The 25,135-nt window shown below is 46.9% G+C and overlaps 1 protein-coding gene across 4 annotated transcripts in view; it reads right to left on the bottom strand.

The window, feature by feature from the left end:
* The window catches only part of col14a1a (collagen, type XIV, alpha 1a), a 76,759-nt gene that overhangs the window by 24,543 nt on the left and 27,081 nt on the right, over positions 1 to 25,135 (bottom strand). For all 4 annotated transcript variants that reach the window (XM_023812251.2, XM_023812276.2, XM_023812270.2 and 1 more), the window contains 22 exons: positions 24,755 to 24,900; positions 24,206 to 24,335; positions 23,628 to 23,767; positions 22,886 to 23,012; positions 22,406 to 22,545; positions 21,640 to 21,772; positions 20,782 to 20,820; positions 20,033 to 20,175; positions 17,421 to 17,550; positions 16,579 to 16,701; positions 15,577 to 15,726; positions 12,828 to 12,944; positions 11,046 to 11,192; positions 9,534 to 9,608; positions 7,114 to 7,253; positions 5,953 to 6,076; positions 3,451 to 3,594; positions 3,034 to 3,198; positions 2,645 to 2,683; positions 2,121 to 2,259; positions 1,520 to 1,662; positions 1,117 to 1,226 (listed from right to left, as the gene is read on the bottom strand). In XM_023812251.2, coding sequence (XP_023668019.1) covers positions 1,117 to 1,226; positions 1,520 to 1,662; positions 2,121 to 2,259; positions 2,645 to 2,683; positions 3,034 to 3,198; positions 3,451 to 3,594; positions 5,953 to 6,076; positions 7,114 to 7,253; positions 9,534 to 9,608; positions 11,046 to 11,192; positions 12,828 to 12,944; positions 15,577 to 15,726; positions 16,579 to 16,701; positions 17,421 to 17,550; positions 20,033 to 20,175; positions 20,782 to 20,820; positions 21,640 to 21,772; positions 22,406 to 22,545; positions 22,886 to 23,012; positions 23,628 to 23,767; positions 24,206 to 24,335; positions 24,755 to 24,900 — 2,744 coding nt within the window. The remainder of the gene's footprint in view (positions 1 to 1,116; positions 1,227 to 1,519; positions 1,663 to 2,120; positions 2,260 to 2,644; positions 2,684 to 3,033; positions 3,199 to 3,450; positions 3,595 to 5,952; positions 6,077 to 7,113; positions 7,254 to 9,533; positions 9,609 to 11,045; positions 11,193 to 12,827; positions 12,945 to 15,576; positions 15,727 to 16,578; positions 16,702 to 17,420; positions 17,551 to 20,032; positions 20,176 to 20,781; positions 20,821 to 21,639; positions 21,773 to 22,405; positions 22,546 to 22,885; positions 23,013 to 23,627; positions 23,768 to 24,205; positions 24,336 to 24,754; positions 24,901 to 25,135) is intronic.

Genomic DNA, 25,135 nt, shown 5'->3' with positions numbered 1-25,135 from the left:
TGCTCTTTCATGTTCTTTCAGCCCCCAAAACAGAAAAAACACCCCCATTCTGCCGTCCCACAGCCCCATCAGGTAGATCTCTTACTCATCTCCCCAGGGCTGGCTCCACCATTTCTGGGACCCTAGGCAAAGCTTTACTTGGGAGGTCCCCCCCCCTCTCCAAAAAAAAAAAAGATTGTTTCACTTCCCCCACAATGTAGGTAATTCGGGGGCTCAAGGCAGCTGCCTCTTCAGTCTATAACAGGAGCCAGTCCTATTCACCCCGACTGGCTCTCATCTCACTGGAGTCTAACAATAAAAGCACTTTCAGCATCTCTGTATGTAAGTTCAGGATGAGTTCAGGGGCAGAAGCCTCAAGCCTCAGAAAACTGGGAACTGCTGCATGATAACATCCAAAGTGAAAACTAAAACTGGAAGTTACTTTTTACAAAGAGGCTGGCTGGACACCCAGAGGCGAGCACTGGAAGCCTGGGGGCAGGAGTTACAGGCACTGGTCTTCTGATCTCCCGGCCGGCCACCGGCACCCTAACCGGATGCTTCCCCTGCGCCCCACACCTCACACTCTCTGGATTTGTTAAGAAGCAGGCACTTTGCAAAAAAAAAAAAAAAAAAAACGTGATAAAATGTCTTAAAAGAGCTGTAAACGTAACATGCCAGCACAACTCCCAGCTTCTCAGAGGGAGAGTATAATTTTCCTCTCGTGTGGCCCCATCTAAACAGAGGGTGGAGAGGAGACACATGCTGCTCACCGTAATTCATCCATGCCTAAAAATAGCATCATGTGGAGGGAGATAATCTGCATACAGGGGGCGCACTTGAGCAGAATGGCAGAGAGGCCACTTCCCTCCGCGACCCCACACGCCATTTCTATTGGCCTGGGTTGTGGTGGGGGGAGGGGTGGGGGGAGTGATCCAGGCTGTTGAGGCAGTAGTGATTTATGAGGAACTCTCCGATCGGATAATCTCGCTTTCCAAATCGAGGCACATATGTTTTTGGACGACACAAAAATAAATAACAGACAACAGAAGAGCGAACATCCAGGATTCAGAAAGTGCCGTGATGTTGTAAATGCTTCACGGATAAAAAAAAAATATATATATATATATAGGTTCTGACCTTGTGGAAACTTCCGTGGAAGACTTTTTTTATTTCAGGGCCCTCGAACATCACGGTCTGGGAGTCGCCTTGGTGATCATGGTAGAAAAACGTCAGGGTCTTGTCACTGTCTGGGATTGAGGGGACAGGTAACGACCAGGAGAATTTCAGTGTTTTTTTTTTTTCAAACAAGGACATGGAACCTTAAATTCATTACGGATTTACAGGTCTATTTAAATTCAGGCTGACTGAGAAACGGTGGCACGTGCTTTAACTTGGGGAGCAGACATACATCTTCACAGAGAAACGTTTCTTGTGTTAAAAAGTTCCACAGCGTGCCTCAGATGGACTGAGCAGATCGATATGTGCTCCTTCCAGTCTTACATCGACCCTTTTTGCCAAGTTTCTGACAACAAAAACATACTGTCGAGAATGACGCCCACAAGGGGTTCGTTCTTTTGGTTCAGGATCTCCCACAATGCAAAGGGCTCCAGAGGGGTTTCAGGCAGAATGCGAAACAACAGTGTGATGGTGTAATCTGAGGGCAGGCCTTCGGGATGCAGGTACCTGATGGGAAAGAGGAGCCTGTCACTCAGTCACTGCTAAAGTCGCTCAAGTCAACTCACTTTAACTAGAGCCAATTTTATCGACTTAATAAGTGTTTAGGACCCAGAGGTAGGATATGATAAACTTAATTGGATTCTCACTTTAGCCGGCTTAGTGGCTAATTACGCGCCAAAATCCTTCACCGTTTCTGCTTGGACACCTTAATCACATCCTTAGAACAAGAACATCTACATTATCTGTCATGCCCGGGTTCCACGTTCTACTCAGAAATCAGCCTTTGCTTGGCACGAAATTAGCACCCGGGCTAACAGCTTCATCTGGCAACATTAGTTGTCATTGTTCGAGGGACATAATGTTGGCGGTAATGGGGGAGAAGCGTTTCAGATTCTGTCTCCAGCTATTTAAGATGCCCGTTTGTTCACTGGCAGGCAGAGGTCCCCCGGCTCTGGGATACGCACTTTGTGGGCTGGGATAGCAGAGCGTCTTTGTGCAGCCTATAGCAGGGAAAGCTGTTAAACGTTCCTGGTTCCATCGAGACGCCGTTGACACTGCTGTACTGCTTCTCCACCAGGCCAAACATCTCCATCATCCTGAAGCCTAAGACGAGAACGCAGAGTTACCTCAGAACACCACGGCCTACACATCTCCTCCCATGCAATGGCGGCACATCTCCTCCCATGCAATGGCGGCCTCCACCTCACGCCCTAGTGCGTATATGTATTCTTGTTCCGTTTAAGCACTTAAGCGCACTCTCCCCTCTGCACCACAGCCCTCGGTGGTTAAAAAACTGGAAAAAAACTGAACAGTATATGCATTCTCCATGCTGAGCTTAGCCGTACAGGGTTTGACGAGGTAATAATTCAAGCGCAGTGAAACAGAATGGCAGATCGCTATCACACCTCCGCACTGCCCCTGTTTATCAGAACTCCGCTGTAAGCATAAATGCAAACCGAAGAGAGAGCACTTTGCCAAAATCTCTTACCCGCCAAAGTGTTACCACTCATCAGGACAGATGGACAGGCTGAAAGGAGAAAATTGAACTGTAAAAAAACCTAATGCATCAATATACTGTGATGTTCCTAAGTTCTGAAATGTGTACAAGAGATTTATAAACACATGCATGAACATAAAGTATAAGAACAGGCATATATAAACCCCACACTCTCTCAGGATAATTCCTTCCACAACTTCTTCAGGTATGAATAACACTTTTTTTTGCCATTTGATGACTGAGGTTGTACTAATACACCCTGACGGGAAGCATATTAATCTCAGAATCCATGCTGTGACAGATCGAAAATCCTGGTGATAAATAGCGTCCCTGCGGAGTCTCACGCACATTTCGGTTTCCAGAAAGAGCAGCGTGCTTACTGGCTGAAGCAGCCTCACAGACCAGCGTTATCAGGTCCTCCTCGATCTTCTGGAAGGCGTCCAGGTCGTCCACGAAGAAGACGTGCCTGTCACTGGGCTTGCTGGCGATATTCACGAGTTCCCCATAGTCGGCGTCCGCAAAGCCGATGGCAAAGATGATGTAGCCTGCGAAGGCATCAGGGTATATGACCTGTAAGTTTGGGCACTGTGCAGAAGGTTGCTGGTTCAAATCCCAGGGTCGGCACAGTGATGTCACGACCAACCGCTGCAGGGTCAATCTGACCCGACTTTCTCAATTTGTACGTGACTTTGAATAAAAGAGTTTGCTAAATAAATAAATGCTAAATGTTAAATGGCAGTGGGGCCAATTTAAGGTTATTTTTCACCAGTAAGCCCTTAACAAATACGAGGACCCACCGTCCATCTGCATCTCCTTGGACACCTTGTTGACGTCATCCTGGGAGCGGCCATCGGTGAGCACCACCAGCACTCTGGGGATGCCCCTCCTAGCCCCGCCTTCTGTCGTGAAGATGGCATCCTTCACGTGCCTAATAGCCTTTCCTAGGGGGAGGGCAAGAAAGGAACACGGGGGGGGGGTGTTGTCTGAGCATGGCATTCACACACAGCAGTCATGATCACGGACACTGCGGAAAACCCGGGGTCACAGTGGACCGACTCAGGTCTAGTCTCTGACTCCAGGATTTTAACTGGCTTCTGGATAAGACCTAAATGTAAAAGTGAAACAAAAGCATGTCACAGAATTCTGCAGTCCTCTGGATGACTTTACAGGACATGCAGGTCTCGCAGTATCACAGAGCTCTGCACCGGAACCAAACACAACATGAGAAAATTGGATATATCCCTCACTAAACCAGTAAACTCCTAATCATTTAATTGCACAATAGCTTCCGCTCCTCTCTAGGGTCCCTCGTGCATTCAAATGACAGCGGCAAACGCGATCTGTCACTGCAGGCACTGCGATCACGCACAGGCGCAGAACCGCCGTTTCAGATTAAGCCAAATATCAGAAGTATTTTAATGAGCAGCCGTGGCAGCAGGCAGACAAAATCAAACAGACATGAGGAATTGCGAGTCTTTCCATTTCCAATTTCCATTCCTAATCCTCTTAATGTCTAAGGTTACCTACAAAAAGCAGCTCTTAAAAATATCTTCCCTGTTCTCCCAAATAATATATGTATCTGCACGAATATTAAAGGAGTAAATGTTACCAGAGAAAATTGCAACAAATTTAATCTGCGCCGAAGCCACGGCCGAATGGATCCAAGTGTCTTTCTGCGATTTTATGAGGCTCCCTGTCAAAAAAGAATAATGGCAGATGAAAAAAGAGTAAACACTCCTCTTTGAATGTTTAAGTTACATCTGTTTTAAAATGTCATTAAAATAAACAGGCTAAATTGAGAATAGTGTTTCCAATGAGGCATACAGTGGCCTTTATCAGATGGGAGGTGCGTTTTCCCCACGCCACCCCATAATGGAAAATGTCCTCAGTTGCCTATGTATTCATCCATCAAAAAGGCACCTTTGAAGCGAGAATAATTCACAGGCAGATAGGAATGATATTTCTTATAAATGATTCCTTTCTTTTCTTTTTTTTTACGAGTGTGCCAATGGCTTCTTTAAAATTCCGCACATTTACGGCAGTTAAAACCTCAGAAAGTTTGTGCGGGAGTCAGAAATCTCCCATGATGCACTTGGGTGGGGAGAGAACACAGGTTTGATTTTGTCTGGCCTTGGCGAAGGGACCTTCGTCGTGTCTGTTTGGGCAAGGAAAGCGGCTAATATTAAAAAATGCTAAGCAAAAATATAATTTTAAATCAAAAGCCGAGTATTGCTGATGCTGATCACAACAATCTTTGCTTGATCCCTTAAATATCAACCAGCACACACAGGTGCTGAAGGGATTAGGGACAATCATTTCCGCATTAAGATAAAATGTTCAGTCGTTAATGAGTAAATAATCCTGGGACAGACAAAAGCATGCAGATGTTAACGGCCGATTTAAACAAGTCAGCACAACCTTCCGGAAAAAAACAGGGAAGGTATTTTATTCACAGAAATAAACAGGACAAAAAGCTCACTGAAACAGCCATGACCGCTTGTTGCCAAGGGGGTCTGTGATTTTATTCTGCTACGGGGCTGGATACACTCTGTGAATGTATATACAGCGAAATCACCATGACTACGCTTTGGGTACAAATAAAGAGTGAACCAGTAATACCAGAGACATCTGAAACTGAAGATGCTCTCGGAACGTCCCCGCGGTTAAAATAAGAAAAAATGCCCCCACTTAAAAATAAGTGCTGTAATAAAGTTGTCAGAGTTGATCAGATTTGCCAGATAATGTGTGTGCAGCACAGTATGGCAGGAATGTGGCGAATAATTTTCATAATTAAAATCCAGCAGGCTGAATAAGCACCAGCTACAAAATGACGCGACCCAATTAACAAACCGAGAAATACATACACAGAAATAAAGATATATATTTATGTATATATATATATATATATATGAAGATACACACACATATATAAATAACACGCATGGTGCCATATTTATTCAGAAAACCACCTGTTTCCCTAACAGCCCCAAGGGGCAGTGAGTTCGTAAGGTTGCCGGTTCGAGCCCGGCCTCTATAGGACGGTCATATCCGTGGGCCCTTAAGTGAGGCCCTTAACCCCCCCCCCAGCTGCATGGGCCCCGCTGCAGGTGGCTGCCCTTCACTGCCTCTCACCTACACGTGTGTCTGTGTGTCATGGAGAGTAAGATGGGGTAGGCGAAGAGAGAATTTCCCCACAGGAATCCATAGAGTATCATCATTTCATCTTAAATCAGGCAGGGCACACGCAGCGCATTACCGCCCCCACCACGCACCCCCAAAATGAAGACATTGATACGTGCCTGTCTTGGTGTTCCCCCCCTTGTATGAGATGTGCTGAATGGCGTCCAGCAGGGTTTCCTTGTCCTCGTAAGAGGTGAGCTTGAATTCGGTCCTGGCGTCGTCGCTGAACTGTGCGATGGCGACCTGTCGACAGGCGGGGCGATTCTTTAACACCCAGAGCTGTTTTTTTTTCCCCGCGGTTTTCAGGCCCATGCCAGAAGAAACACAGAACTGTCACTTCGCCCCTTGTCAGCTGTTTTGATTGGCTCCCTCCGCCAGAACCCGATCGCTCACTCCGGCAGGGAGGAGGTTATTTTTTCCCCCGGTCCCTAATCTCCGGGATCGCTCACCTCTGCCACCGTAATACGAGACACATTCGTTCGGTGCCTTTTTGCTGGCTGCCCTCCACCTCACAGCACCGTCGCACGATTAGGGGGAGTCTGAGCATGATCAATGTGCTCTCCTCGCCGTGTCTAGACACCGGGCTGTTTTCCCCTGAATGGTGTCTCCGGGGAGCCGCACGTCCAAGCTGGCCTCTGACCTCCCCTCCCCAGTGATCCAATTCCCAGTACCAGCCAAGAACGGGTGATGTCTTACATATGGATTTCTTAGCCCAGGTGCATGACCCAAGACGTGCGTCAACTTCAAGGGTGGCATCCAGAGACAGACGGTGTTTCTCCCTCACGATAACTTGCCTCAGTGCAACTTCAGCGTAGCTCGACTGTACAGACACCATTTCCCACCCACAGTGGTGTAACAACCAGATGTGTAGCCCCCAATACTTAAATTGGTTTCGTTTGTCCTCCTGAAATAATAGACCTTAGTATTTAAATTATTAAGTTGTGCCCCCCCCCCCCCCACCAAAATCAAACTCTCTCCTACGCTTGTCCCCACCTCTGTGGTCTCAGGCTTGCAAACCCAACACTTTCCTGCTGTTAATTAAACACAGCCAGGCTTTTCAGGGATGGACATTTCAGGTCCATAAAGTGAAAATTCAACCAGTTGAGTATAAAAAGTCACAAAGTGCTTAACTGGTTGATTGAAACTAAATCTTGGTCTGGATTTTGACTGTCTGGACCCGAAATGTCCACTTCTGCTTTTCTTTTATTGCCATCAGAAGAAGGAACATATTCAGCCTGCAGGAACGGAAAAGGACGGCGAGCCAAAGAGGCCACACCCACCTGAGTGCCGGCCGGTCCGATCTTGTCAAGGGCACCGAGGGTGCTGTACAGGAAGCGGATGATTTTCTGGAAGTTGTCGTCTCCGATGCTCCAGGAGCCGTCCACCAGGAAAGCCAGGTCTGCTTTTGCCCCTTTACACACTGGGGAGAAGGGGGGGGGGGGTATTTGGCGAGCATTAGCACCACAGTTGGTGGACAGGGTGCCCGATTGTTAGGGAGGAGAGGACAAGATTGGCACTAATTCCTAGAGCAAAATTCCCTCCACTCTCCACCGCTGCACATTCGACGCTTGGAGACTATTTCTGGATACTTTGCTTTTTCAGAATAACAATTAAGAAAAGGAACGTGAGTCTTGCTGCCAGACCTCAATAGAGGAAAATAAGCCCGAAAATGGTCAATGCGTCTGGGATGCAAAAGCAATTCAGTGACACTCAAGTGATCCTGAAGTGAAAGTGCTGGGGCCTTTTCAATGAGCCTCCATTAGTGAGGTGGACAGAGCCAAAACTCAAGTGGATAGATAATCGAACCAACTATGTCTCGGCAGGGCCCAGTCACGCTATTACTGACTACAGTTTCTGATTTTAGCCACAATGGGCTCTGGGGGGGGGGGCAAGAAGTACTTTAATTGGCTCTGTGAGTGACCTTTGGTTGACATACACATGGATCTAATTGTCTAATTTTAACTGATGTGCAATAATGCAACGTTCACACTGTTTTAAAGTTAATAATGCACTGTTAGCATTGTTTTAAAGTTACTAATGTAACATTCACACTGTTTTAAAGTTAGTAATGCACTCTTAGCATTGTTTTAAAGTTACTAATGTAACATTCACACTGTTTAAAAGTTAGTAATGCACTGTTAGCATTGTTTTAAAGTTACTAATGAAACATTCACACTGTTTTAAAGTTAATAATGCACTGTTAGCATTGTTTTAAAGTTACTAATGTAACATTCACACTGTTTTAAAGTTAGTAATGCACTGTTAGCATTGTTTTAAAGTTACTAATGACACATTCACACTGTTTTAAAGTTAATAATGCACTGTTAGCATTGTTTTAAAGTTACTAATGTAACATTCACACTGTTTTAAAGTTAGTAATGCACTGTTAGCATTGTTTTAAAGTTACTAATGTAACATTCACACTGTTTTAAAGTTAGTAATGCACTGTTAGCATTGTTTTAAAGTTACTAATGTAACATTCACACTGTTTAAAAGTTAGTAATGCACTGTTAGCATTGTTTTAAAGTTACTAATGAAACATTCACACTGTTTTAAAGTTAATAATGCACTGTTAGCATTGTTTTAAAGTTACTAATGTAACATTCACACTGTTTAAAAGTTAGTAATGCACTGTTAGCATTGTTTTAAAGTTACTAATGAAACATTCACACTGTTTTAAAGTTAATAATGCACTGTTAGCATTGTTTTAAAGTTACTAATGTAACATTCACACTGTTTTAAAGTTAGTAATGCACTGTTAGCATTGTTTTAAAGTTACTAATGTGACATTCACACTATTTAGAAGTTAGTAATGCACTGTTAGCATTGTTTTAAAGTTACTAATGAAACATTCACACTGTTTTAAAGTTAGTAATGCACTGTTAGCATTGTTTTAAAGTTACTAATGTAACATTCACACTGTTTTAAAGTTAGTAATGCACTGTTAGTGTTGTTTTAAAGTTACTAATGTAACATTCACACTGTTTTAAAGTTAGTATTTGTATGATTTCATCCAGCATTGTCAGGTCCTACACTAGCTTGTCTCACTGGCCAACCCCCCCCCCCCCCCCCCCCCCCGACACACACACACTGTCACACACTGTCACACACTGTCATCACCTCCCAGCCAAACAGTCAGACACCCTCTTGATAAATCCTTAATAAAATCTTCTGGGTCTCTGACAGCTAAATTATTCCCATGAGGCTCTGCATACTTTATTGTTGCCCCCACCAGTAACATGCACTGAGCATTAAAAGTATTAAAGTTTGACTCGATAATTAGCAGAAAAATGATAAATCATGATAAAATGATAAATAAACGATAAGATGATAAGTAAATAAATTATAAAATGATAAAAGTTGAAAAAGATTTATCATTCTTATCATTTATCGGATATATCATTTAACTTGTATTGAGTATTAAAAATATTAAAGGTTACCTCGATAATTACAAGAATTACAAGAATGCCCTGACTAATTAAAAAAAATTACTTTTCTAACGGGAGAATAATGAATTCTGGTGCCTGAGCATGATTGGGCGGGACGCTTGTACTTCCGCAATAGACCAATCAGTAGTGATTCCTTAGGAGTAGCAAAGGTCACCATTTACAGGCCATATCCTAATATTTAAGGTGATGAGACCATGTGGTAATGCGGTCAAACCAATGAGGACGGCAGCCCATCCGGGATGCAGGCTCACCTTCTTTGGCGGGAGGGATCGTTGGGATGGGGGGCGTTGTCGGGGGCTCAGTGGGGGGTGGGGTAGGAGCAGGACCTGGATATGAAATAAAAAGCATCCTGTTTCAGTGGCTCGTCTCGCGTTTCCACCTGAAACGTGTTCCCTCACAGCTACCCAGGGGGCGCCGTTTAGAGTGGCGTTTAGATTGCCCTATGGGAGCCCCCTATCGCCATGCTGACGGTCCGTGCCATCGGCCCCTCATTTGCTGGAACAAGGTGACAACCTCGCTGGAGTGGGGAAATGAACTGTGCCTCAAAGCAAACAGAAACCTCTCCCCACACAATCCGGATAAAAACAAAGACACGCAAGGATCCATTTAAAACGGTAAGAAGATCAATTAGGAAGATTACGAAGGATCAATGTGACAATTTACCTGTTCAGCAGAGGGTGAACCAGCAACCGGAATGCGCCACATTCATTTCCAAATGAACTGATCCCGTTTTATTGGCATTTGGAAAACGGCGGCTTAGCTGACTCCAATTGTCTTAGCCAGCCCCAACACCCAAACACAGCGTGTCCACTCAAGCGGGACATGACTACTCAGGCAGCACACAGCCACCAAAACAAAGCACAACAAACCTCTGAACAGGCAGGGCTGAAGCAGTAAGGCAAACAAGGCTCACTGTAGATAGTCTAGTCAAGTAGGTTGACTTGACTTGACTGACTACTGGTTTCCAGTTACTGCACTGTCAGAAAAAGGTTACAGTCCTGGTACAGTTTTGCTTCCCAAGGCACAAACAACATTAATGTACCCTCAGAAGTACTTAAATGTTCCTCAGAGTTCATTTCTGTGCCTTGAAAGGTGCATTTACCTACAACTAGGATACAACTGGCAGACCCTTGAGGGTAGAGCCCCAGTGACAAGTAATTGTTTCCTCAAAGGTTCAAATTGCTACTTTTTTCAGACAGTGTGCAGAATTACAGTGTATGCAGTGTGCAGAATAACAGTGTATGCTCTTAGGCGATGTGGTGGGGCTGTTTTATGTGTGTGCTTCCCATAAAAACGCCAGCGGCCCACACAACCACTTCTACCACTGGGAATTACTCTTCATAGTGGCCTCTCGAAATTTCAGCAGTGAAGACAGGGGCGGGTTCGCTGTTTCTGGGACCCCACTGAAATAGTCACCCCCCCCCCCCCCCATGTTTCAAAAACAAAATAAATAGCTAGCGAGTACAGTCAGGAGATCACAGCTAGCTAGCTGGTTAGCAGAACATGCTGCTTCAGCGTCTCCTAAATTTAATCTTTAGTGGGGTGACTGTTTATGGGCAAAGGGGGGGGGGGGGGAGGGGGTGCCAAACCTCAGGAGCCTGATGCAAATGTGTGGTTGCGTGGTGGTCAGCACCAACTTCAGTTTGTGTCAAAACAAGGGGATCATTCTGGCTTCAAACAGAACTTCGTACAGATCGTAAACACGTGTTTTTTTCAGTGCAGTGATTCAGCATGGACTAGAGAAGCGGGAGGCTGGGACTTACGTGTTTTGTCCATGGCGGTCACTGCAGGACCCTCCATGCCCTGATACTGGGCATAGACGCTGATCTTGTATGGGGTGTTGGGAGACAGACCTTGGAAGCAGCGTCCAGAAGCTCCTCCCCCTAGGCTCACTTCCTGCTTCTGTCCGTCTGCAGTCGGAGAAGATGGAAGTCAGCCATCGTCAAAGGGACACCCTGAAGATGAGCGGATTCCGTCGAGCGCTCTCGTCCGCTCTTTCCCGAGGTCTTTAGCTTCTCGCCATAATCCGTGAAATTGACAACAAACTGAGCCATTGTTCCCCTTACCGGACTGAGATGGACTGAGGACCAGACTCAGAGACGCAGGGCATCTCAGGAACGATGTTCAAGGTCTGAATTGACAGAGTTATTCGCATGCAAACCAGACATTTTAATTACGCCCAGTAACGCTTTTCTGCCCGAGGACTGGTCTGGATCCAATGGCTGTGCATCAGATAGTGATATAGCAGATTAGAACCCAAGCAAAGGCAACTTCCGATCGACTTCACAGATAACAGTAATCGGATCTCATCAGTATCCTCCTGAACGCGAACATAACAAAACCACAGCAACATTAAGAACATTCTCTCTCAAAAGCTGATGCAGTGGTGTCCCATTAGACAAACCTTCCCATCTGAGTTTTACACAGACTACGCAACCCTTCGAAAATCCCAAGACCACCTGCGTGACTCCGGGCAGAATGCTACGCTGGATCCTCCCACGGAGGAAATTTTCCGTGTTCCTCTCTCCTTTTGTTTTGCAATCACCTCCTTGGGATTCTCCTACTTCTGGTGTACTATCTGTGCATCCGTACCCCGAGAGGGACGACTCCTTCAAGGGTCTTCATCTAAGTTTAATACATGGCTCTGCTTGAGTGTAATGCTGCCAATGTTCTATACAGATAACAGGTTATTCCAATTTAAAAAGTGTCCATATAGACATATGCATAACATATTAATTTCTGAGATCTGGAGGAAAATCGAGAGGGGCGCTTTCTTTTATTACACATGCGAAAGTGTCACCTCAAACAGTGCCAGAACTTTACTGGTTTCTCTCTGGACCCTCTACAGACAGTCTCTGGAAGCCATTAAAATGAGTCACTGAAAACACTCGTTTAACTTTTAATGGATCTCTCACAATAAAAATACGGACCACGGCGCTTTTCATTAACGGCATAAAACACGCTGACTGACGGTGACACTGTCGCTGTCCGTCATGGGGGCGATTTAACGGACGCATTATTTTTTCATAAGGTAGTAAAGTTTTAACACTCCAGCAAAAGGCACCATTGCATTCAAGTAAAGGCTGGCAACTATATGTGATTGATTTTAATTGTGCCCCCAATTTAAATTTCAACCAATTAAAGCCTTGAGTGATAAAGAAAGTTAGTGACTTTTACTGAAAGTCTTGTTTCCACTATGCATTCACATTAATCAGATTTATTATAATTGTGCTTTTATCTCTTTAAAATCAATTTCAACTTGTCACCATTTCAGATATTTTTTTTCAAATGCCCTGTATTATCGCGGTATGATCTATGATAAATTTGTGAACCGTTGCCATCTTCACTCTTCATTCCTGAGTAAAAGTTACAATAGTCGATAGCAAAAGAAAATACAAATTGACACTATTTCAAAAAAACACTAAGACGTCTGATCTCATCTGGCAGTTTGGTCTTAGTCAGATGCCAGTTTGCCATTGTTAACAAACAGGGATTATACTGGAAAGAGAAATGGCACCAAAACACCACAGCCAGGAGCTACTTACTGTGCAGGGACTCGATGACCACCCTGTAGAGAGAGGCGTGCTGGAGGGGGCGCCACTGAGCACACATGCTGGTGCTCTGTGTTTGGTAGGTGTTCAGGTTTGCCACTCCCAGATACACTGTGTGATAAGGAGACGAGGAAATACACACATGAACGGGGTTTAGAGCTGGGGCATAAGCTTCAACATCCGCTGGTAGACATGCATAGTGGGGGGGGGGGGCTTCAATTTATATTCAGCAGGGAGAACGTACACTGCGAAAACATGTCTTTAATTACAAAAACGGAGAATCGGTTTGTAAAAACGGTGTGTATATCTTTGCTGATATCTAATATATCGACATAATTTAAAACAAAAATGAATAAACTCAACAGTAAAAAACAGGCATCTAGCATTTACCTAATTACAAGATTAATTTGTCCAAGACAACATGCTGGCCATGGGTCTTGAATCAACAACCTTCCTGTCACTGGCACTAATCTGCTGAGCTACACATCATTGCAACAACTGATCGCCTAATTAAAAAAAAATTCTTGCAGAAATTTGTCACGTTTCTACATGGGAGAATCGGTAGTAATTAAATAGCAAAAACACTGTTCTGCAGACCTCAGTAAAAAGAAATACAACATACAGGTACAATTTAAGCAAAATCAATTCTGGTGAGGATACGTCCAATGAAATTACTAATCCACAGTATTTTCTTTACTATTAAATGTGCTGTATATACAGCTTGGATTCTGTACCTCAAGTTTATTTTCTTTGTCTGGAAGAAAAAAAGTAATTAAATCAGACATTCTGTGTATTTGTCTTGCTTGAAAAACCTACAGTCATTTAATCAGATCTATACTGTGTAGGATCCTATTGAAGAAACAGCAGCGGGCAAACGGCTAAATGAACACTCTAGTGGTCGGTGGGGGAGCTGAGGCTGAGAGGCTGAGAGGGTCAGGTGACTGAAGGTTTGTGCTGATTGGTTCCACACGTCCCTCCTGCCCAAAGGGATTATTTATTGCAGTGTTCTGGTTTATTTTATATCTCCTGGTCTCCTGGTAACCCTTCACTGCAGGTTAGATGGATTTACTAGTTTTCTTCACTTCTGTGATGTTCCACCTGTCCACAATCCTGTCCAGGTCCCCCTTCCCGCCCCTGTCCATAAATAAATGATACTTCCCTGCATAGCCCCTGTGCTCTGTGGTTCCATTAATTTGCCTGGTAAGAGGGACTCTCAAAAATACAGTCGAACCAAGGAGACTTATCTGAAACCGTATTGTGTAACTTAAATTCAAGCCCTTAAACTAGAAGGACGTAGCTTGTGGTCAGCAAGGCCGCGGTTTAGCAGCACATAACGAGTCAACAAGGCCCTTCAGAAGATGTTCTCCTTGAAGAACAAGATGGAGAACACGCAGGAGCATATGGTGGAATGAGGCGGCTTATCTTAATCCTGCCAGCGCTCCTGAATAATGCATGTGACTGCTGGCGCCCTTCAGTAGCCCGCGCTATTAAAAATGCATGCGTTCACGTACCTGGGCGCGCAACTGCGAGGGGGCTACATTTATTATTTTACTGAATTATTCAAATTGGACTGACGCACAAAGTGGACGAGAGTTGCGTGAGACGGAGCGGGGATACAGGTGTAAGGAGCGTGTTAATGCAACACACGGAACAAGAGCCGAAAAATTAATAAATAGAAATTTCACGGCTGAAGATGTAATATATCGTTATCCGTGTCAGAATCGTGTTTCTGCTCCCCCTGTAATAACGGCTTGTCTGGAGAGATAAAGATTTGCCGCCCGCACTGGGTGCCTGTCCGCCGCGCCGCGCCGTCCGGGGACGCGCTCCCGCATACGCGCTCCCGGGGACGCTGCCTCCGCCGCCCCGGTTATCTCACTTCACCCTGATGAAAACGCCTCACTCATTTGGCGCGGTGTGATGGTGTAGGTTTTAGCAAAGAGAAACAGTCTGATCGCATTTTTATATAATAAAGGCGCCAGAGTAGTTTACTTAGCGATTTTCCTGATAATATCTGATTTATATGCAGAAATAATGCGACTCTTTCGATACGACGCGATACCAGCGCTTTCTCCGCATCGTTAGTCATTTTGTGTATTAATCCGTAGTTTGCGTAAATAAGCGTGAATAAATTAATTAAATGCAGCTGTCCAAAAGACGCAGCAGAGCTTTGCTGCTAGTGGGGTGTGTGCTGTGTAAAAGGAAACCATAAGAGACCCCATACGAGGTGCGGCTGTTTGCCACAGTAGCTCGTAAAATAGTGGCTTTGACGCTCATGGGACAGTAAATGCATTAAATGAGTCATTTTAGTAGCATCGTGTCCTTAAAAAATCCCCACTCTTAAGTGCTGACACAACAGAGAACACAGAATATACTGAAGATATGTATTTATCTTTTATGAGCACGTGTAACAAATGTATACTGTTATATGCTACTGTGGGTCAGCACTATAGCCCTCTATGTGTGCAGTCAAAGGATCCCCCCTCCTCTTGTGAGTTAGATGAGCTGGTCTCTCCAAATTGCTCATCGTGCAGGATTGCGAACCAGGCTTTCCTCAACCTCGAACCGTGGAAAAGGGAACTGAGGATGAATTAATCATATTTTATGATATATGGATCAATACGACCACATACCATATGTTTGTTCATGGAAAGAGGATGAAATCATTTCCACTACGCTAAATATATGAAGGTGTGAATGGACACATACGCTTCGTAAATCGCTGCAGAGATGTTGCCAGACTCACGTGTCTTGGCTTTGCCAGTGAGTGCCATGCTGGCGCCTGTCCTGTAGGTGGCGACGACACTGACACTGTATTCGGTGTCACTCTGCAGGTTCATGATGACGAGAGTGTTGACGTCGTCCCCAACGAAGGTCTCCAGGGCTGGTCCCGGGACTGCGGAGAGCGGACAGTCTCTGGGCATAAATTCACTGGAACCAGCCTCTGTTTTTGACTGTGATTGATTACGGGGGGGGGGGGTATCTCGAGGTAAAGAGAATAAGGGAGGAACTGTGCAGGACACTGGTAGAGAAATCACACAGACCATCTCATCCGCAGAACCAGAGTGCTTATAGTGACTTAAAGGGGGGATTCCCTCTTCAAGTTCATCTCCTAATGATGCTCTGCTTACCCAAAGCAAATCATTATTCCACATGACAGGAAGAGAAATGGCTCATTGTCTTCTCTGAACGATCTGACAGTCCATAACATCATCAGCAGATCTTTACACTCCCAGAGCAAGGACAGTAAAATGTATGAGCCCTGCCCTTCATCAGTAATTCACCATTTATCACAATGACAAGACGCTTACCTCGTTCACCGCTAACTGCATTCCAGTGAACCGCATTCCTTCTTTATGATAGTTTCAATTAAGAAGGTTTTCATATGTCGGAAACAAAACTTAAGTGGACAAATACAGCCGATGTCTTGTGCAAATGGTTATAGACCAATTACACCAAACTTAGGAAACTGCTCAATCGAAATGCCCTTTTACAGTGATTTAGAGGGTGTCCCCATTTTACGACGCAGTTAATGGAACATTTGTTTCTCTAGAAACCTTAAAGGTGCAACATCTCTCCCAGATGGCCCTCTTTCCAGACCACAGGTTCTGCTCAATGCTTGACTGGTAATGGAGATGGAGCGATAGTCCCAGCTTCCGTTTGTGTATTCCGTTTGCTGCTCTGAATGCGATTTCTTGTACTCTCTCCTTCCCACTCGCTCAGTGTTTCCTCCGGGACCCATACTCACCGGAGATGGGCTGGTAAATGACCCGGTAGCCTGCGGTGGGGTTCGAGGGAGGATGCCAAGTGACACGGAAGCGATTGAACCATTCCTCAGACACTCTCAGGTTTGTGGGTGCAGCGAGGGGCACTGCAAGTGAACAAACGCACAGTTTATGTGGGGGCGGGGGACCACGACACTCTATTTCCTGCATCACTTCCTGTGTGCAGCCGGGTGGGTTTATGATCTAAGCACTTGGCCGTGAGAAGCGTGTTCTTTGGTCAGCAAGAGACAACTATACATGACAGCCGATGACGCATATATATTCGAATGAAAGTCACGAAGACCCGTGATGGATTTATTTGTTATTGAAGCTCAGCATTGTGCCGCATTTTGTTTCGAATCGCGAGACAAACTGTCAGCCGCTTGTCTTTCCTAAGAATGTGAATTATCCTCGCAGTGACATTTAAATCATTACTCGAAAGAGCAGAAAAGACCCAAATCGGTATTCTGAGGTAATGGTTTAAAGAGTGGTGCGTGTAATCAATTACGACAGAGGGAAAAAAAATCTGTTTCACAGGCTTATTACTGGCCGGAGGAAGACTGCTGTTATAAGGGGCCTCCATCATCCTTATTAATGGACAAAATCGATATTTGTCTCCCTGCCTCTTCACATTTACTGTGTCAGCAGTGCAAGCACCGCAGAAAACCCCCACCTGTGTCAAGTAACCCCAGGACATACATCGGCCCACGATAGTGATTATCGGCGAAGCGGGGAATAGTTTACTTTAGGGATGGGTCAGGGAATGTAAACACGAGGTAGTGAGCCCGTGCGGTTGGTGTGCGAAGCCGCTGGAGGATCCGCTTACACGTGTGGCCCACAGAGGACGCGCTGGTCCCATCTCCAGCAGCGTAGATGGGAGTGACTGTCACCTTGTACTCTGTGTCTGGCCCCAGCTGTTCCAGGATGACGCTGTTCTCTTGGCCGGACACAAACACCTACATTTAAAAGAATAAAACAAGATATATGATCCAATAATCATGACTCACTGTCCTCACGTCAGACCAGTTTGCATGATGCTGTCGCTCATTGGGACAGTTAATGGGAACAGTGGTCCCCCAATCTGTTTCTGATCTCCCTCCCTGCCCATTAGTATACCCTACCAATCTAATCATCTGGGCCGCTGTTTGAAGGATCTCTGTTTGACCGGTGGCTAAATTCACATGTCCTTTCCGTTCCTCTCCAGCGGAGAAAAAATCAGCAGTCCTCATAGTTCTGAGACGACGTCGCTCGGCCGGAATGACAGCACGCCAATCCGAAATTTGCCGACATGACCGAATTAGTAGGCCACAATTTCTCAGCGATGTTTTCTTTCGGCATGATTAAGCGCGATAACAACAACAGCTAATGAGCAAGCCGACAATAAACCGTGTTCAGTGGAAGAGAAATAATGAGCTATACCGTGCTTAAGAGTGCCCATCATTTTACATTGTCACACGGAGATTAGCCAGATGTTAGCAATTCTACCGTCGGGGAGGGCAGTGGGTCGTCCCTGTGATGGGAAGTTCAGATCCTGTGGTCGGCTGAATGATGCCACCATTGGCCCCTTGAACAAGAGCTCCCACCCCCTACTGCTCCAGGAACAGGCTGATCCCGCTATCTCACTTTGGAAAAACATATCTGCTCTACAAATAAAATGTTTTTATATAGCTAAAAAGTACTGCAGTTACAATTACTGTTGGGTCATAATGGTCTCATACGACCGCCCACTCAGTGCTTAGATTGACGTGGATGTGACTCAAGCCTGTAAGCCTGTATGGATGCTGCTATGGCAGACTGTCTGGAGAGAGGATCGCTAGCTTTACACACTACGGATCACGACGCACTCGCTCAGGCTGTCGGCGCGCTGTGTGTCCCTCTGCCGCCAGGAGGCGCTCTTTAAAATGAACGTTTGACCCGAAAGAGCACTGTCGATTCGGGGGGCCCCAAGCGTAAAATGGACACCATATTTAGTAACACGGAAGCGAACCATGGAGTTCTACAACTTTCTATCTTTCCAACATCTTTGGAAGAAAAATCATCTTCGTGACAACCAAAATAGCTTGTGGCTGCCGATAACACCATCGTGATTAAACGTCACGAGTGAGTTGGACTTTCTCATGACAACAGCGCCCATTGCAAGATGTCTTCTCCGATCTCGATAAGGATGTCAGTGGTGACACGTTGGCTCGGGCTGAGCACTGACGTATCCACTGACCCCTTCACGGCGGAGGGGGGTATTAGCGCCTTGGTGCTGTGGAGAACACGCACTGAACGGACGAGTCCTGGACATGAGGAGTGCTGCTCCTGTTTACATTTTAAGCAGGCGCTATGTGGCCTCCCCCGTCCAAATGCTTAACAGCAATAAGCATCAGCCAATATCCAGCTTGACAGAGCAATTTAAAAGAAAAAGAAACACGTCATTGGCATTAGGGGTCGAAAGCAGTAGTGTCATTTGGAGGGTATGCCGAACAGTCCGTCCGAATCCAATGTAATTACGCGAAATGAGATTTTATAATGCATGCGCGTCTCATAAACTATTTATAATGCCCGCAATCAATCTAGCCTGGCTGACTGAGCCTTACAAAGCAGAGAGTTAAACCGCCATGCCCGGATCAGTCAGTACACGCTCTGACGCTTTTATAAAATAAGGAACTGAAGGGGAGGAGCTGTCCGGCCAGGCCGAGGTGCTGAAAGCCTTGCCCGCGCCTCGTAAAGCAAACACGCCGAAAACAAACGGACTTCCTTCCCCGCAACCGCTGACGGGTCTATTTTTATCTCCAGTGGATATCTCCCTCTGCGATATTTCACACGCTAACGTAACGTCTCCCGGCGCTCCGGCGCGTCTCCCGGGCTACCAGACGGGAAATTAAAAACGCGGGCGAGGTGGGACCATGTTTACACGCGACTCTGGTTTTACGACGCCTCCCTTTAACGCGTGTGGCCAAACAGGCAGCACTGCTAGGGCCACATGCGCTAACACATCCAGCCCTTCGGGTGTGTATTACAAGGCTGTAGTCCTTCTCTTCCCAGTGTTCCATGGCAGGCCTGTGGATACCGGTCGCCTCCATCCTTCCACGCCCCCCAGAATGTCAGCAGACTAAAATCAGGCCGATGTGAAGGTAGCGGATCTCCATTCTTGATTGATGTGTGAAAAATCATATGACCCCCCCCCGCCCCCCAAGTCAATAAAAGAGCAAACCTAGCAAAACAGTGCCCTGAAATGTGTTTACATTCTATTAATGGGCCGGTTTCATCTTCTTTCCATTTGGTTCTGCCCCCCCCCCCCCCCCCCCGCCCCAAATGTCATGCTATTGTTTGGTCCTCAGGAACGAAACTCAGTAACCGGTAAGAAACCCGCATTCAGGAGATTCAGCCTGCCTCTACTGAACTGGACCTGCTTTGTGTTTATGACCAGATGTCCCAGGAGATCGCACTCACCTCCTCCTCATCCCAGTCGCCCTTCACGGGGCCGTACGACACCCGGAACTGGCTGACGCCGAGCATGTGAGGGTCCCAGGATGCCCTCAGGCTGTCTGGGGTCTCGCGGTCCATGCGCAGGTTTCTCACGCCGACCCGCGGCACTGGAACGGAACGACCCGCCATCACAAGACAGTCAAGTCAAGTCAAATTAAGTCAAGTGGGCTTCGCTGTCATACCTCCACATGCAGGTACACCGTGCTCCCCCAAGTACAAACAGCAGTGACCATGGGGAGGGCTTTTATACACAGTGTAATGTGTAAGTCAACAATAGGCAGCATAAAGGGGTGGAATCAATATAGTAACTAAAGTAACAATAATTATGTCACTAATAAGATGTTAATCAGTGCTGGGCGGGGGGGGGCAAGGGGGCAGCAGGGTATTTAGTGACCTGAGCTGTCAGCCAAAGTAGCGCCATGAATGTTCACCGGCCACAGAAAAGCAAGCTGCGACATGCAATTAATGCATGGAAGCCGGAATTCTGGACAGTGCAACAGCGCAGTTCCTGCGCCGCACACAGAAGTACAGCTTACAGCACCAGACCCCCCCCCCAGATTTATCTACCGATACATCACTCCGCAGACTGCACACAGACATCCGCTACTGAAACAGACCTTAAAGGTTAACTGCTACATCATTAAATATATCTTTTAAATCGTCTCAAAGAAAGTTTTTGTTTCACAAGTCCATCCCTGGGAAGCAGTATTTACCTGAGGGGGTAGGTGAAGGGGCAGTGGAGCCTCTTGTCACTAAGAGGAGAAATTAAAATGTTTTTAATATTTAATGCGGCGCCACAAGCTCAGGCGCAAACACACGGCGGAGCGAAAAAGGGCAGCTATATAAACGTCGGTGGAGACTATCCAAGAATACGTGAGGTGAAACGAGGACAGAAGCGTAACGCTTGGCCTGTGTGACAGAACTATGTTTAAGAAAGTAAATAAACAGAACATAAATATCTCAGGCTGGAGATGTGTGCCGGGAAAAGCACAAAACAGCACCTCAAAGCTACGTAATTACAGCATTATCAGGGCTATGGACTCTCAGACTGGGCCAGGATATTGTGGAAGGATCTGGGATACAATACGATTACAAAACAAATATTGTGTTTGTATAATTTTCATATAAATTCATAAATTTTGAATAACCCTGATAAACAGATGGGAGATGGATGGATTAATGCATGCATGGATGGATGGATAGGAATTTGTTTTCTGCGCAGTAGGTTATAGGTTTGATGCCTGCATTATACCCTGTGAGTGTGTGTGTGTGTGTTTGTATGGCATTTGCTTATTGTCACTGTAGGCATCACCCAGCTACTCCATTTCCCCCCTGCAGTGTAAATGCACCTGGTTTTTCAGTGAATTAGTGTATCTGAATTGTCCCTTGGGAATAATTGTCTGGGCCCTTTGATGGACCAGTGTCCCGTCCAGGACAGACTCCTGACTCACCCTGACAGCTTTCTGGATGAGGGTTATGAGGGAAGATGGATGGAGATCTTTATTAGTGCGTGTAAGTATGAAGCCCGTGGGGCTTCCAGCGTTTGTTGGGCGGCCCCGCGTGGTCCTTACGTGTGGTCTCCAGCGCCGTCACAGCCCGGCTCTCCACATTGCCCGCGTAGACCGCAGACAGCGCCACCTCGTACCGCGTGCCCGGCTCCAGGTGCGCCAGCAGGGTGCTGTCATAGTCGCCCAAGATCAACGTCTATAGCGACGGCCGCGGGAGAGAAGGATGGGAGCGGTTATGGGGGCCGCTCAGAAGCCGGGCAAATTGGCACAAAGTAAACAAAGCCTTCGGTGAGGGGTCACCGTGTCGTCCTTTGTGGGAGTCGCCCAGACCGGCTCAGGAGGGAGATACAGACTCGGCTTTGTGAAATATTCCGCCTGACCTCCCCGCTTGTTATTTTCTGCTCCGGTGCCGCTGAGTAAACACATCGACCTGCCCCTCGCTATCTATAAGTCACAGCTGTGCCTGAGCCCGTCCTTGTCACAGAAATCCCAACGGCACATTTAGCGACGAAGCCTTCCGGGGAGGGCAGAGTGCGGGGGCGCGGGGCACACATCAGATTCCTGAGAGGGTCTCTGCAGGTATTCGGGCAGCTCGCTGTCATTCCAGCCCCACCGCTGGTCAAACCCAAGCTTCGCAGGGTTACAAATAACACCACGGGGAATCCCCGCACCGGCAAGCGTGTAAACTGTCACGCCCCAAGCGTGTACCAAATAATGTGATCATCTAACCCGACACGTACCAAGCAGGTATCCTGTCACGGGACAAGCGTGTATTCCACCACGGGACGGGTATATTTCCCATCACAGCCTTACGAATCACACCACAGACCTGTTTCTTTTGCCCACCGGCAGCGGGCCTCCAGGACAGCTTGTAGAACATGACATCATCCGCTGCACGCTGCCAGCTGACCCGGAAACCCTCCATGGACACCTCACTGGTCCTGATGCTGCGAGGCGCGGGAACCGGCTCTGCGAACAACGTCAATAACTTGATGGGGCAGGACTGGCAGGTTAAGTGAGTTATACACATACAGTACAACATGCGCTAGATTGGAATCACTAAATAATTAACCCAAAAAACAGTAAAACTAATGCCCAGATTTATCATTCTGCATTATCACTGAATAGGTGGAACTGTGAGGAAGGTGACGTAAAGGCTGCTGTTCACCATTTGGCAAGTAACTGCTCCAGTGAAACGTAACACAAAGGTCACACGGGGTCATCGTATCAGCCGAGCGGACCCAGGTTCGAAGCATAGCAAGAGGTGAAAGACAGGGTAGCATAAACCAGTCTAAGGACGGCTCCTTACTGGTGGTGAAGGTGCCAGTGACGGGCTCAGACTGGTCTTCGTCGTAAACAGCGGTGACGGCCACTGTGTAGCCGGTGCTGGATGTCAGGTTCCTCAGCGTCACCGAGACAACCTTCCCCACCTTCGTCTGGGTCACACCACAGGACACAAGGCGGGGCAGCTTTACGATGCGGACGGGGAAGTGAGTCCTGCATTTATCTCATGTTGATACCTCGTTGCGTGGGCAGTGGTGGCTTAATGGTTAGGGAAGTGCACTTGTATTTGAAAGGTTGTAGGTTTGAATCCCTGTCCAGCAAGGCACCACTGAGGTACCCTGAGCAAGGTACTGCTCCCCGGGCGCTGAATTAGCTGCCCCCTGCTATGTCACATATGGGTTAAATGCAGAGGACACATTTCCTTGTTGTGCACTGTGTGCTGTGGTGTGTCAACAATGACAATTAATCACTAAATTCTAATATATGTGCATGTCTTCATGGGTGTCCATCTGTGGATGTGTGTGTTTCTCTGTGCCATAGTGTACATGTTGGTCTGTCTGTATGCCTCTATCTTTGTCCATTCGGCTGTCCGTGGACATGTCTGCGTCTCTGTCTTTGTCCATTCGGCTGTCCGTGGACATGTCTGCGTCTCTGTCTTTGTCCATTCGGCTGTCCGTGGACATGTCTGCGTCTCTGTCTTTGTCCATTCGACTGTCCGTGGACATGTCTGTGGTTCATCCTACACCTGCACCCGCCTCAGTACTCACCATGTTGATCCGGGCTCCGGTGGACGTGACATGCGTGATGACGTAACCCGTGACCTTGTCGGTCGGCGGCTCCCAGAACAGCACGGCAGAGCTGTGGTCGATGTCCCGGAACCGCAGATTGCGAGGAGGGCTCAGAGGCACTAGGGACGAGGTTTGATTTAACGGGAGGAAATTATTCCAGAAATTATTTATTATTCCTACTGTGAGGTGACTGCCAAACCCTGGAAAAGCCCGATTAACACACTCTAATTCATTCCTTCAAGGCAGCCAGAACAGCCTGCAGTACTTTTGGGATTCGCTTCAGGTCTTCTGGAGGTCTTTTGTAGGACAAGAACGTGTTTTTTTTTCCCCGATAAATAGTATATGCTGTACAAAAGCTGCGGGGTTCTTTGTTTAGCCGAGCAAAAAAGACGTTTATTCACCTCATTTCCAAATAAATGAAGCTTTTATAATCCTGAATGAAACCTCTCCTGGGATCTAAGAGATGCTGGAACTGCGAGGGCCTAGAGAAGAAAGCGATCTGCCCCTCAACTAATGAAGAAAGGGGTGGGCCTTGTTTCAAGGGGGCGGGGACTCACAGGTAGTCTCCTGGTTTGTCACGGGGTCGCTGGTCTCTTCCCCATGCATGGTGTACACGGTCACAATGTACTCCGTGTCAGGGGTAAGGTCTTCCAGTGGGATGTCTGTCACAGATTCCACTACTCGGATCTGTCAGAAAACAAGTCTACCATGAAGACCCCCAGTGACAGAGTGACGCCGACCCAATGTCGCCTACAGGATCGCACCTGGAACAACCTCACACGGTAACAAACGTGGCTATGAGAAAACCCGTCTGTCTGCGAGACGCTGGAACAGATTCTATGCCTTTGGGGTTCGCATTTCATACAGGGGCTAATTACCACCTTTCGAGAGGGTCTAATTAGCGAAGATGAAAGCGCTCAATAACTGGCTTCTTGCAGGACATCCTTCTGGAGTGGTTTCATTACCCTTGCCCCACAGGTAGTCAGATGCCACAAGCAGGAAAGGAATGGGGAAGAGGTGTCCTATTAGTCATATGGGAAGGGGGCGGGGCTGCACACAGCGGTTCATCCAATCAGAGAACAGGAGGGCGGAGGCACTGTGCTCACCTCCCTTTCGTGCTGGGAGCCGGGCCTGTCCAGGGGGGCGTAGACCACCACGTACCCAGAAGCCCCGGGAGCCTCAGCCCAGCGGGCCCGCATGCTGTTGTGCGTCACGTCATACAACTCAAGGTCGCTCGCCACTGACAGGGCCACTAAAATGCAAAGAAGGGGGGGGGCAGAGGTTGTCCCCCCCCCCAGTATGGGTCAGCAGGCCTGAATACGTCTTCACACTGCGCGAGCTGGTTTATGTAACATGACAGCTGGTAATAAACACACTACGGGAATCAGACCACGTGCTCCAAGACGGGGTTTGCCTGGCAGTTCATTTTCTCACGATCGTTCCCATTAAGCACGATTTCCAACAGGGAACCTCCTCAGTTACAGAAC

Source organism: Paramormyrops kingsleyae, chromosome 9, assembly GCF_048594095.1.
Source record: "Paramormyrops kingsleyae isolate MSU_618 chromosome 9, PKINGS_0.4, whole genome shotgun sequence".
NCBI classification, from domain to species: domain Eukaryota; kingdom Metazoa; phylum Chordata; class Actinopteri; order Osteoglossiformes; family Mormyridae; genus Paramormyrops; species Paramormyrops kingsleyae.
The sequence above is the reverse complement of the archived record's forward strand: the minus strand, read 5'-3'. Positions and strand labels throughout refer to the sequence as shown.